This window comes from Fukomys damarensis, unplaced genomic scaffold, assembly GCF_012274545.1.
Source record: "Fukomys damarensis isolate Sample0158 unplaced genomic scaffold, DMR_v1.0_HiC HiC_scaffold_4, whole genome shotgun sequence".
Classification (NCBI taxonomy): domain Eukaryota; kingdom Metazoa; phylum Chordata; class Mammalia; order Rodentia; family Bathyergidae; genus Fukomys; species Fukomys damarensis.
In genome coordinates this window covers 53,928,343-53,942,169 of record NW_022900916.1, presented here as the reverse complement: position 1 = coordinate 53,942,169, position 13,827 = coordinate 53,928,343, and the positions used below count along the sequence as shown (strand labels likewise).

The 13,827-nt window shown below is 37.8% G+C and overlaps 1 protein-coding gene across 1 annotated transcript in view; it reads left to right on the top strand.

Annotated features, from left to right (window-relative positions):
• Phf14 (PHD finger protein 14) overlaps positions 1 to 13,485 on the top strand; it is a 278,273-nt gene extending 264,788 nt beyond the window's left edge. Inside the window, exon 18 of the mRNA XM_010610531.2 lies at positions 12,832 to 13,485. Within this exon, the coding sequence (XP_010608833.1) occupies positions 12,832 to 12,867 (36 nt within the window). The 3' untranslated portion in view covers positions 12,868 to 13,485. The remainder of the gene's footprint in view (positions 1 to 12,831) is intronic.
• Positions 13,486 to 13,827: the final 342 nt, after the last annotated feature.

Here is a 13,827-nt window from a genome sequence, read left to right as displayed (position 1 = left end):
TTTTTTTTTTTTTTTTTTTTTTGGTATAAGGGATTGAAAGCTGGACCTTGTACTTGTGAGTCAGGTGGCAGTGCCACTAAGCTAAATTCCTGGAAAATCCAAGTACTTATATATTTCTTATTGTTGGATCATGTGTTTGAAACAATTCGAGAGAACTCAACAATCTTGGTCAACATAAAATATATATGGGAATCCAAAATTTTTATGTGAGTGTATGTACTATTGGGTCTTTCATTTTCTGTGTTTGTGTGCATTATATAAATGTGATATAAAATGAAAATAGAGCTTTTGAAAACTACTGATAACACTTTTTAAAATCATGCAAGCCTGCGTGTGTTGGTACACACTGTAATCCTAATTTCTGGAAGACAGAGGGACTGGGATCATTTGAGTCCACAATTTTGAGACCAGCTTGGACAATACAGTGAGATGTCTGTTTCCAAACAAACAAATAAATGATAAGGCAAGATCAAGGTGGATCATACTTGTGAGAGATTGTATAATGCTTAATCATGTGATGAATTCCAAAAGATCAGAGTTCAAAAATAATAAAACAAGAAATATTTAAGGTGTTGTGTATCCTCTAAGGACAAACAGCTTCACTAGTCTGTTTCTGTAAGCATATGCTGATTTGCTCAAATACTTAGAATACTTCTGTGGTTATTTTTAAATAATTATTTCATAGCAAATTATATAAACCAACATAAATAGTGCAAACAATAAAGAATTCTAATGAATAATAAGCATTTTTAATGTCCATAGTGCTCTAATGTACTTGATGAATTTGGTAAATTGAGCAAATCAGAAAATTCAAGTGCCACAATCCTTTTTGCCGCATCGATGAGGTGGAAGTCTTGGGAATTGCGTGAATTGGGAATCAAGGGAACTTAGCATTATATTCTTTCAAATTGGCTTTTTATTGTAATATCCATGTATCTGTATTTTTATTAATATGCAAAGCCCTCTCCTTCAATTTCCAGGCTTGGGACCTTGGTTCCAATCTGGACTTACCCAGAGCGACCCCTTTGTCAGTGCTTGCTTCATCCTGTCTGATGTCCCTTTCTTCTCACGTGCATCTCATGAGTACACAATTCTACCAAACCAGTATGTTTTCATTTATAAAATTCTTTAGCAGTGGCTCATAGCCAATAGGATGGTCTCCGAAATCTTTAGCCTGATATTCAAGACTTTTACAGTATAAACTATAGAAAAGGATTCTATATCATTTCCCTGTTATTTCTTTTACATTGTTCTCCAACCCATGTTACCTTCCAGTTATCTTGGAAATGAAATTCCCTTTCCTGCCTCCTTATATTTTACCTTTGAGGGTCTCTTTGCTTCCATTCACTAAGCCCTGTCTTAACCTCCTCCAGTCACTTCAGTTCACAGTAAATATTCCTGCATTTGAAGTCAGCTTTTCTGTTATTCTCAATTTCACAGTTGCTCTGTGGTCTTCTCCAGACAAGATCATGATACTTTTCTCTTGCCATTTCTTTGAGTATATTTATTTTAGACATCCTTAGATATCTAATTAAAATTTAAAATGCTAAAATGAAGCTGCTTAGGAGAATTTAATACATTGATTTTATTATTCCAAAAAGCATTGCAGTCCCCTTAGATATGAAAGTTATGGTACTCAAGTTATGACAATTTTTGTTAATGGAGCATTTCAATAGAGCCTTGGTAGTACAAGCTCTTATAGCTTCTACTCACCTAAGTGAGTAACAAGGATAATATTATTTTGGTTAAATATCTACAATTGTCAAATGTTCAGTGGCTGTAAAAGAACCAGATTTTGGGGAAAATAATCTGTTATGAAAACTAAATTAATGCACATAATTTGCATGTTTATTTTGTACCTATAAATAGGGGCATTAGATTTTTTTTCCTGGAATTTATCTATGTGTTCAAATACTCTGGATATTCTGCTACCTATGAATAAAAAAGCTATCTTTCTGGACTGGTAGTACTGCCTATAATTTTAGCATTTGGGAGGGAGAGGCAGGAGGATAGCAAGTTTGTGTCCCACCTAGGAAATGTTGTGAGTCCCGAATCATGAAATAAAAAATAAAAAAGGGGGCCAGGGATTTAGCTCAGCAGTTCGGTGGCCTACCTCGCAAGCACAAGGACTCGAGTTCTATCCCTGGTACCACAAAAAATAAAAATTAAAAAATAAATAAATAAAAAAGGGTGAGGACACAGCTCAGTGTGAAAACCCTGGGCTCAATCTACTATACAAAAAAAGAAAAGAAAAGACTAGTCTTTCCAGATGTCCCCATACATTGTCAAAACATCCTGGAAATTTAAATTCATCACAACATATATTTAAAAAGCCTTCCACATAGTGAGCTATTTGATTACCTATACATAATCTTGATATAGAAAATATAGGCATTGCCTATACTTGTTCAAAGGGTTCAATATGAATATGGACCAAATACTCATTAATTGAAATAGGATGTTTACAATCTCAGTGTTTTAAAATAGATCTAAATTCGACTGGGGGTGAGAATGCAGACCTAAAAGGGGAAATAGAGAATTAGTTTTTATGGTATTTAGGACCTTTGCACTGAGCTGTATCTTCAACCTTTTAAAAATGTTTATTTTGAGACACAGTCCCATTGTCACTAAGTTGTCAAGGCTGGTGTCAAACTTATGATGTTCCCACCTTCCTAGGGTGCTGAGATTTCAGACTTACTACATCCAGCAAAAATTACTTTTGATTCAGAAATTGTATTGGTTAAAAGTGTCCCACTCCAACAAGTTTAAATTCATATTAGTTGTTGGACTTGGAAAATATGAAATAGTAAGCCATGAAACAATTTAGGAGAAATATCCAATTTTTAGAAATAGAAAAATGAGGATGATGTAATATATAGTGTAATGTACAGATAAAAACAAAGAGTTTCTGTTGCAGAGGATGTAGATTTATTTTGGAAGCTTTCCTCTGAACAGTTAATAGGGGGAAGGCAGTAGGGAGGGGTAAGTCACCACATAGGTAACTGGAAAAGAGTTCTTGGAACACAAGTTAGTCTGTGTTCCAGGTATATTTTTGTCAAATTGTAGATTGCTATGGTCTAGATATAAAATGTTCCTCCAGAGTGTCATACATTCAAAGGGTTGGACTGGTTGGAGAAGAAGGTCACTGGGGATCCAGAAGAGTATTCTTTTCCCTAGTTCCTTTCTCTCTCTGTGCTTCCTGGTTGTGAAAAGTGAACACCAGTCCTCTACTATGGCTTTTCTGCCTTAGGTTTTCCAAACATAGACTAAATCCTTTAAAACCATGAGTCAAAAGGAACGTTTCCTTCTTTGTGTTATGGATCTTGGGAATTTTGTCTTACCAGTTGGGAAACTGGCTAACACAGAAAACGGATACCAGGAGGTGGGTCATTGCTGTGACTATACATGACTGCATGGTTTAAAACCTTTAGAACTTGTTTTCAGGACAAGATTAGAAAGGTCTGAAGAGATAGGTTAAGGAAGCCTTATAATGTTGTGAGGAGGGCTTGATGGGTGATTCTTCTGGGAAGACCAGAATGCTCTTAGGAGTGCAGATAGTAAAGGCCAGGCTCAGGAGGTTTCAGTCGGGAGGAAGAGTTCCTCTGGTAGATGCGCTAGAAGCTATACGTGTTACACTCTGGTAGAAAATTTGTCTACATTTTGCCCATGTTCTGAGACTATGCAGGAGGCTTTTAAATGGACTAATTGATGTAGTAGTGGAGGAAATTTTAAAACAGTCCTATGTTTCAGTGTCGCATGAGTAAGGCTGGGTATTTTTAACCAGGTCTACTGTGAGAATCAGGAGAAAAGAACAGAGGTGGATGATATGAAAAGTGTTGTTTCATCAAGAAGGATGTGCCAGGCCGGGCATGGTGGCACACACCTGTAACCCCAGCATTCAGGAGGCTGAGGCAGGAGGATCATTGTGAGTTTGAGACCAGCCTGGGCTACATAGTGAGTTCCAGGTCAGTCTCAACTACATAGTCTCAAAAAACAATGCAACACAACACAAAACAAACAAACACCCCAAAAAGGATGTGCCTGCATGGCTAGGCCCCAGGAAGGCATTGTTGCTGAATAGTACAGCATTAAAAAGAAGCCAAGTGCTTTGTATCAGGGCAATAGAAAAGATGACTTGATGATGTCTCAGGATTTGTCCAGGCTCCACTCCCTGTAGACTCAAAGAAAAGAATCTTTGAGGCCCTTGCTCCAGAAGTGTCTAAGGAATAGTCAAATTTATTTCATAATGCTTAGCTATCCAGATGCTCTGAATCTGCTGCAGCCATCATCCAAGTAAGCCAGGTTACCATTCAAGCCAATGACAGAGCTTGGCTTCATTCATGTGGTGTTAGTTTTTCAGGCATGCAGAATGCCAAAGTTATACAGTCACTGAAGCTTCCACGCAGATTCCAGAAGAAAGCCTAGAAGACCAGGTAAAAATATGTGACAGGGTTACAGTCACTACCAAAAGAACCTGAGATGGTGGTGCATGAAACTTTGAGTGAAGCAGAAGGTGCACTGATGATGCCAGGAAGTTGGAGGTTGCAGGAATATGGAATATCTACTGAAGAAAACCACATGCATCAAGCACAGAGCCCAAGGAAGAGACCATGGGGGCTATAACAAGCAAGGACATGGAGACAGAGTTGCCTGAACTCTTCAGAGCACACATATCACTACAGTTTGGCTCGGGTTCTGGATATGGAGCTAAGATTTAATGTTTTCCCTGCTGGGTTTCAGTCTGGCTTTGGTATGATTCCTTTCTATCCCACCGCTCCTCCCTTTTGGAATGGGAATATTTATCTAGTGCTACTGTACTTTGGAAGTATTTAATTTTGGTTTTGATTTTCACAGGGGCTCATAGTTAAGAGTTTGCCCTGAGGCTTTGCGCTTGGACTTTTCAAGTGCTTGAACAGTTAAGATTGTGGCCAAGTCTTGGAGGTAGACTAAATGCACTTTGCCTGATGAGACGAGCATGTTCCTCTTGGGAGTCGTTGCAGAATGTTATAGTTTAGACCTAAAAATGTTCCCCCAGAGTCTCATGTGTTTGCAATTTAACCAGATGAGGTAGATTAGTGGAGTCATGTCTTGGGAGGGTGCATTCTTGTTTCCGTCTCTTCCCTTCTCTCTTTGTTTACTGGCTGGCATGGGGTGAGCTGCTGTCCTCTGCCGTGCCCTTCTTCCATAACTTTTCTTCCTTGGAGCCAATAATCTTTGACTAAATCCTTCAAAGTCATGAGCCAAAATAAACTTCTCCTTTAAGTTTTAGGTGCTGGGTATTTTGACCCACTGACAGAAAAGCTAACAGATAACTATAGAATCTTGGGAAACCTACCTTATTTCTTAATATATGTTCTTGTTTATATATATCCTCTTTCTGAAAGCTTCTTCATAGTAGGAAAATAAAAACAAAATGAAATAGTGTATGCAAATTGCATATTACTATGCCTGGCACTTGGGCACTTAATATACATTAACTCCTTTTCTTCTTTTGGTAATAAGAATAATTCATTTTAAAGTTACATTGTGGAAAATGAGGATTTTTATTGTTTTATAAAACTAATTATTTGAATTATGGTTAACCTAATAATGATATATAAATGCATGAACATTTTCTCCCTAATATGCTTTTCCAAAAGAAATACAATGCCAACTACATATGTAATATAAATTTTATAGTAGCTGTATTAAAAAAGAAACAGGGAAAATTCATTTAATAATATATTTTAGTTATCCCAATTTTTCCAAAATATCATTTCAACTTGTAATTAATATAAAATATCATTAAATACATTGTTCATTAATTTTAGATTTTATTTAGTCTTTGACATTCATCATGTGTTTCACACAGCATATCTCAATTCAGAATAATTGCACCTCAGTAGCCGACTGTGACTAGTGGCTGGTCTACCGGACTATGCAGACCTAGGAACTTTCTGTGGGATCAAAAGGGAAGGGGACGATCTCTGTAAGACTGTGGATAGACCTGAAAAGAGTTGCTTTAAACTGATAGGAGAGTGTATTATACTGGTACAAACTACGATAGTGGTAACTGAAGGAGGTATTCGTCAGAATTCTTACTTCCAAACTGTAAAACTGCCTATGAATTCATCAAAAGTAAGAGTTTTAAAAGATTATTCAGTGATCCACAATCTCTGGAACTGTTGGACAACTGGAAGTGGAGTCGACATAGTTAAAGTCCAAATCATTCTGCAGAACTTGTCCATCAGGACAGAAAGACAATCTTGTCTCAAGATTGCTGACAGTGCGTATCTCTATTGGAACTGCCTCAGTGTTCAACACGGACTACAGCAATAATGCTAAAGCCCTGCCATTATTGCTATCCTTGGGAAATGGATGCAGCTGCTGCCTTTATTGCTAGTGTTGATGGAATGAATTCTGAATACTCCCTTACCTCCCAGATTCTAAATCAAACTATCAGATCTATGGCATGTATTCAAACCTGTTCTGAGAGCTAGTATGTGGTCTATCTTGTAGAATGACCCATGTGCAGCCAAAAAGAATGTATATTCTGATTTTGTGGGATGGCTATTAAGTCCATGCATTCAAAAGCTTGGTTCAGTTCTAGTATTTTGTTGTAGATTTTTTGCCTAGATGATCTGTCTATTTGTGAAAGTGGGGTATTTAGACTCCCCCACTACAATTGTATTAGTGCTTACTTGTTTTTTCATGTTTCTTAACATTTATTTTATATAGTTGGGGGAATTAATATTTGGTGCATATATGTTTATGATTATCATCTCTTCCTCTTGAACTGTACCCTTTACAAGGATGTAGTGGCCTTCTTTGTCTCTTTTAATCAGTTTTGGTTTGAAATTTATTTGTCTGTGAATAGGATTGTTACCTCTGCTTTTTTCTGTGCTCCTGTCACATGGAGAATTGTCTTCTACCCTTTCAGTTTCAGTCTATGGGCTTATTTTTGAACTAGGTGTGTTTCTTGTATACAACATATTGTTGGATTTTGCTTCTTAATTTATTCTGCCAGTCTATTTCTCTTGATTGGTGAATTGAGGCCATTGATATTGATGGGTATAACTGATATGTACTGACTTATTATTGCCATGTTATTGTCCTTTTGTTGACTCATTAATTTTTTGCCCTGTCCTTTTAGTTTCTTGCCTTGTCTATTTGATTTGGTCTGTTGGGTCTCATGGTGTTGTGACCTTCATTGTGTTTTTCTAGGATATTGTTTAGAATTCCTTGTAGTGCTGGTTTGCTATTCATGAAGTTTCTCAGGTGTTCTTTGTCATGGAAGTATCTTATTTCCCCATCCATTTTGAAAGAGAGTTTTGCAGAATACAGCAGTCTAGGTTGGAGGTCTTTCACCATGCACTTAATTAAAATCCAAGTGGATTAAAGATCTAAATATTAAAACAGAAACACTAAACTTGCTGGAACATAAGTTCAGTGGTTAGGTTCAATATTGACCTAATGGGGAAATTTAATTTAGTTCTCATCCAGTTTGGTTTTTAACTAGAATCCTGGAGAGAAGTGAGTTTGTGAAATGAGGCACCTGGTACTATTGTACTTCTGTTTGGAAATCTGATAAATTTTCATAGCTATAGTTCAGTGTATAATCAAACAACTATTTTTGAAAAAAGTTTTTCTTACACTTGTACTATGTTCGCTTCTCCCATTTTATAGTGATAGAAATTGAATTCTGCTATACTAGAAATGTTAATTTGATAGCAGATCTAATGCGCATTGTAGGAATCATTCCCCACTGATTTACCATCCTTTCCTTTTGAAGACAGAAAGAAATGTCTGCTCCAGTTTTTCCTCATATATTTTGTTATGCAGTTGAAGAATGCACATCACACTCACCATCATAGAGTGTATCTATCACGAGAGGAAACAAAGGAGGCCCTGAAGACTTGAACCTCTTCTCTGAACAGGTGTCAACTGATCCTGGGCACATTTACAAATGGCATCCTGCTGCCAGCCCATGATGCCTGGTTGTTTTTTCTAATCTTCACGGGAAAAAATTCCATCCATTGGGATAATTGTAGCTTTTTAACACATTTCACTGTAATTAGTGAATCTGCATGTCAGTGTTTTCTTGCATATTCCCTGATTGAACCGGAGACTGTTTTAGTTCTCCCCATGACCCGTCAAATATAAAGAATTTGTTTACTGTAAATTGCACACCACTCACTCCTATATGCCATCTGCCACACTTATCCTCACAGTACTGCAATTTTCTAATAATAGCTCTTTGAACTTAAGAAAAATAGTCAGAGATATTAATCATGCATGCTAGGGGAATATCAAATTTTACCTCTTGGTGGGATTTCCATTTTAATGTATTAAGATGACATCGTTCTTCTATCAAATAGTGCACAGTCAAGCAGGGTTTGGAGAGTCCCCTAAGCGGCTGTCATCTAACACAATTGTGAGAGATGCATGGGAAAGGGCATGAAGTTTCACACTTTAGAAAGTCATTTAGATTCTGCACCTAGTTGTTATAGTCAGATTACAGGTCAAATCTCTGGAACTGCTTTACTTTTTTCTTTACTTTTTCTGCTTTCCTTTTACTTTTATGAAAATATCAAGTAACATCGAGCTCCGTTTTCCATGTTCTTGACTTATTCCTCATATTTTTGATTGTTACAAATAAACCCTTAATATATTGGAAAGAGTGATAAACGAAGTTCCTTCACTATATTACTAACCAGTAGACCCTGCATAGTAAATGGTCCCACAAACAAAGCCTGTCTTTGGAGAAATGAATTGTTGAAATTTATCCAGCAATGGCAACAAGTGGGGTCTGGGCAGAAGAGGCAGGCCACTGGGTGGCGCGGCCAGGGCTCCTCTCTTTCCTGGGTTCCTCGCTTCGCTCTCTGCTTCCTGTCCATCATGCCATGAAAGCTTTAAGCTGTTCAGGCCTTTCCGTCATGGCAATGGGAGATGTTAGAAGGCTTCCACGGATAGAAATGCTCAGAGTCCCTTATACTGTAAAATCTGCCTGCCGTCGAGGCTAACTGTTCTTACAGAGCAAAAACAATTAATTTTGTCTTTACAAAAATGAAATAAAAACAATCGCAACAAAAATCTTCTCTAAATGAATAACCCTGTCTGAAGTACAACAGAGCATTGCTCCTTGAGAGTTTTGGTTTGTTTTCATTCCAGTCACCTTAGAGGACACTGGGTAATGGAGGGAAGCCAGTTGGCTGGACTTGAAGGGCAGGTCAGATCCCTTCCCAACATTTAATATTTACGGTCTCACATATATCCCCAAACATTTGAGGATATTGATGTTATGACTTTATTTGTTATCTCTGAGTCACTGCACTGCCAGAGCCCTCATTTACCTAACTGTGATGAAAGAGCCTCATAGAAAGTCTGTCCTGCAGAGGACAAGCTGTAAACTTTTCCTCTGAAATTTATCTTTTGTACTTTGATATTTTTGTTACCAAATGTACCCTCTACTTCACAAGCTTGTGGATGAAATGGAATTGCATTTATATTTACGACCAAATTTCAATGACTTTAAAATTTCACCCAGTCTACCAGCAAGTTCCTCGGCCCAATTTTTTTTCTGAGACTCCCCAGAGATGCTAACACATAACCATGAGTCAGTTATTCTAGAGAAAATAGAAATAAGACCTTTCAAGTAGACACTACTGAAGCTGACACCCGGACAGCTTCATCTGAAAAATAAAACCAATCAAGGACCTCCAGGTTTACCACTTTCCTTCAGTCTCTGAAATCAGTCTCAAGAGCCCCAGGAGAATCACAGAGCTTGGCTTGGTTAATCTTTCTGTTTCTCCTAGTCCTTTACATGTCCTTTGCTGATCCCTTCGGTGTCACCAACGAATAACCCACTTCTTTGGATCCTCATCTAGTGACAAAAATCCTCTCAGTGAAAAGTAGGATATTTCTTTCATCACTGTAGCCTTTAGAAGGGAGAGGCCCAGGGCAAAACTACATGGGCCCCAATAGGTATTAAATATGGTGGTTTAATTGTGCAAATGTTCTCTCAGTCAGTTCTTGATGTAGAGTCGTTTCTCCAGGTGTAGTCATAGTGCAAGAATGAGCAGAGAGGCTGGGGATTTAGCTCAGTGCTGCTGCTGCCTGCTTTGCAAGTACAAGGCACACTGAGTTTAATCCCTGGTACAAAAAAAAAAGAAAGAAAGAAAGAAAAAAAGAATGAACAGGGTATGTTTGCGAACTAACCAAATGGAGTATAGAAGCAACAGCTTCCATCCGGAGCACAGGCCCGATTGCCTTCTTTCTTCTGGGAAATTTTTAGCCGGGAGCTCTCATTTGTTTCTTATTGCAAGAACACATAATTATGTATTTTTGAACTTTAACGTGATAATTGTTTCACGGTGGAGAAGATGATAACCATATACAGGTTCTTTATTTTCCATGAGACTTTTGATTTTCCTGTGTAATTTTGTGGCATTTAGTGCTATGTTGGAGTGAAGAATTTTCCCCACTTCCTCTTGAATCAAACCAAGCCACTGTAGCAAGAAAGGTCATCTCATTCCTACCACTGATTATACCTAACCTCAGATTTTCACCCAAGTAAAGCCCCTTGAAAACATTTATATTATTTCTGTTAAAGTGTACGTACTCGTAACTGATGGATTTTCTAACCGAAGTATGCATAGTAAACATAAAATATAAAGATAAAACAGCAATACCAGAGTCGGGGTGCAGGTTCCGACTGTCATGTGAAGAGCAAATATGCACAATACTTTTTTTTTCAAACATGTGACAATAGTATGAATTTAACTTAATGAAAAACTACATGAATTTAACTGATTGAGAAGAACTGATACAAAATGTGTACTAGGTTTTTCCTGGCTCCTTTTCCTTTTCTTAACTACCTACCTTGTCACATTTTTTATTCAGCTAAGATTTAATTAGATTAGCACTTGGATGTACCTGAATGGATTAGATACAATTCTTACTCTTAATGAGATTATGGTCAGAAGAAGCCAGACAAGTTACACACACACACACACACACACACACACACACACACTGTATACTATCAAGATGATGAAAGTCTGAGATTTCACTGCACTTTAATGCTTTATGAATGATCCTGTTGTTGCTTGGTAGATGCTAGCAGAAGACATAAGCTTTTCAGTTTGGAGAAAAAAGAAAAAAAAAAGCAGACAGGGACGGGTTTTGGCACAGTGGTGCCATGCTGCCTCGCAAGTGCAAGGTCCTGAGTTTGATCCTGGTACAAAACAAACAAACAAAAAATAGCAGACATTATAAGTTTCTTATTCCCATGGGTTTCTTCCCAGTTCCACCAAGTTCCACAGGAGTGATGGAAAGGGGCCCAGACAGAGGTGCATACCATGAGTTTTACCACATTGGGAAGCCTCAATCTTAGGAAAATCCCAGTGTACTAAAGAAGAATGCTAACAAAGTTGCCTAATCTACACGTTGGTGGGTGAAATTATCTTATTACTAAGATACATTGAGAAAAAATTTCCCCTCTTTTTTTTTCTGGAGGAGATACCTTCTCTATTCTAATGTAGATTGCCTTACCAGCACCCTTGGAAAAAAGAGTGGGAGCCAATGCTGTCAATGTTTTTGCCCAAATAGTAGAAACACAGTGGCCCATGGCTCATGGAGAATGGCGTACTAATACTCACCGTAGCAATAATGGAGTATGAGCCACTCTGTAGTGGGTGTGCTACAGAAGAAGTCAAAACCACATTGGCTTGGAGGAGTCTAGTAATGAGGAAAGATACATTTTAATTTGATAAGGAAGGAAAGCTCAGAAAAAAAAGAAGTTTTAGAAGGCTGTAATAACTGCTTCAGCTCCAGGACTGCCCTGTGTGTTCAGAAATGCTTTGTCACCCTGGCATTTGGTTCTCTTGACCTCTGCAAGATGACAGGGGGACCGGCCCTTCATGAGCACAGTTGTTTTGGAGATAAAATACTGGCTTTCTGGTGTACCGCATGAGGATTCATTTATGTTGGTAATTGTTACGGTTGATAGCTAGATGTCTCCCGAGAGCCTCATGGACTCATAGGCAGGGCTTTTGAAAGGTGATTGGATTATGCGGGATTAGGAGGTGGGGTGTGGACAGAAAAGCAGGTCACTCAGGGTATAGCGTGAGCTCCTCTCCCTTCTAGACTCCTCCCTGCTCTCTCTGCTTTCTGTCCACCACGCCATGAGCAGCCGTCATCTGCCCAGGCCCGCCCAGTGGTCTTTCTGCCTTGGAGCTAGCAGTCTATGGACGGACTCCCCCACAAATAGTGCACCAAAATAAACATCAATTCCTTTAAGTTGTAGGTTTCTGGTATTTTGTCCCAGCAATGAGGAAAGTAATTAAGATAACAATCCAAAAAATTTATGCTACTGCAGCTTTCTCTAACATTAAAACTTTCTTGGTGCCTTTATATGGTGGGTGTAAGGGAAAACTCCTTGAAGAAAGAACTACAAGGTGTTGTGTTTAAAGAAATGATTCAGGCGAGGGTACCACAAATAAATTTTCAAAGAACTCAGTTATTGAATTAGATTCTAAAAGAGGAGCAGGGGATAGCTAGAAAATAATGGGTACAGGAAGATTATGGTGAAGATAGAAGCCAGACCAGTCAAGAGCAGTACAGGTCATGCTAAGTATTTGGATTTTATACTAGCTGGTAACAAGAATCTTCTGAAGGATGTTTATCGAAGAACTGATGTGATCAGATTTATGTTTTGGAAAGATTACTTTAGAGCAATGGGGAGATAGATTGAAGTGAGAAACAGTAGAGACATAGAGATCAATTAACAGATTGTTACAGTGACCTTATCAAGAGATTGATGAGACTCTCTCTCGTATCATTTGCATACAGATTAAAAAGAATGCCTGGACACTAGCACGGAATTAATAGAATTGGGAGAAGATGGAGAACAGGGGGAACATCTATGGATGCTCTGAGTCTGCGCTCAGGAAATTGGGTAAATGGACTGTCTTCCAATAAGATCCGAAGAAAGAACATTTGGTAAGAAGGCTGAAGTTAGTTCACATTTTTACATGCTGTGACTTAGTCATCACTGGGTTGTCATGCAGAAATGATAACTGGATTTGAACATACAGACATGGGAACTCATTTGTATTCAGCCTTTTATGCGTGATCAGTATTGTTTTGTATTTTGCATTTATTTCTGTGGCCCCTTTGGGAAGTCGTTGTGTTCAAGCAATGGACAGACATGATATTGCAAAATATTTTGGGTTCTCTACTTTGCTGAGTAGCTTTCCCTCAACTGAATGCTGATATTCCTAAACATAGTTCTTTCATGGAAACCTTTTCTGCATATTGAATGTAACTTGAAATTATTGTTCTTTGTTGAAAGTCATTTAATTCAATGGTTGTTGTTATGCAAATGTTTTTCAAATCTGCTGTCCCTCTTTCTTCTGGAAGCACTTAGTAGGTAATGGTACATCACACTCTCAGAACTCTGTAGCTTGCCCAATACTTTCCACACCTGTTTAGATCTCAAAGTTGTATGATGACAAAAAATAGTTTCATTCTTTGTTACTATTTGTATACTGTGCTTTCTATGTGCTATTTATTCAGCAGAATTTAAGAACAGGATATATCAATTAAAGCATTTTACTCATTTAAAATGTGTTTTTTTCTGCTTTTCATTTCACATTTATCCTTTGTGCCATGCTGTACAATCCAACTTTTTAACAATTGTAATCTTAAGGCTTTTGGTAACTTAAGGTCTATGTACTTTCTTATATTATGCTGACTCGTGAGTACAGATTTATTTTTTTAATAGCTTTCATCTTTTTATAAACTGAATGAACGTAATTAGACATAGAGAGATGATTTATTTCCATT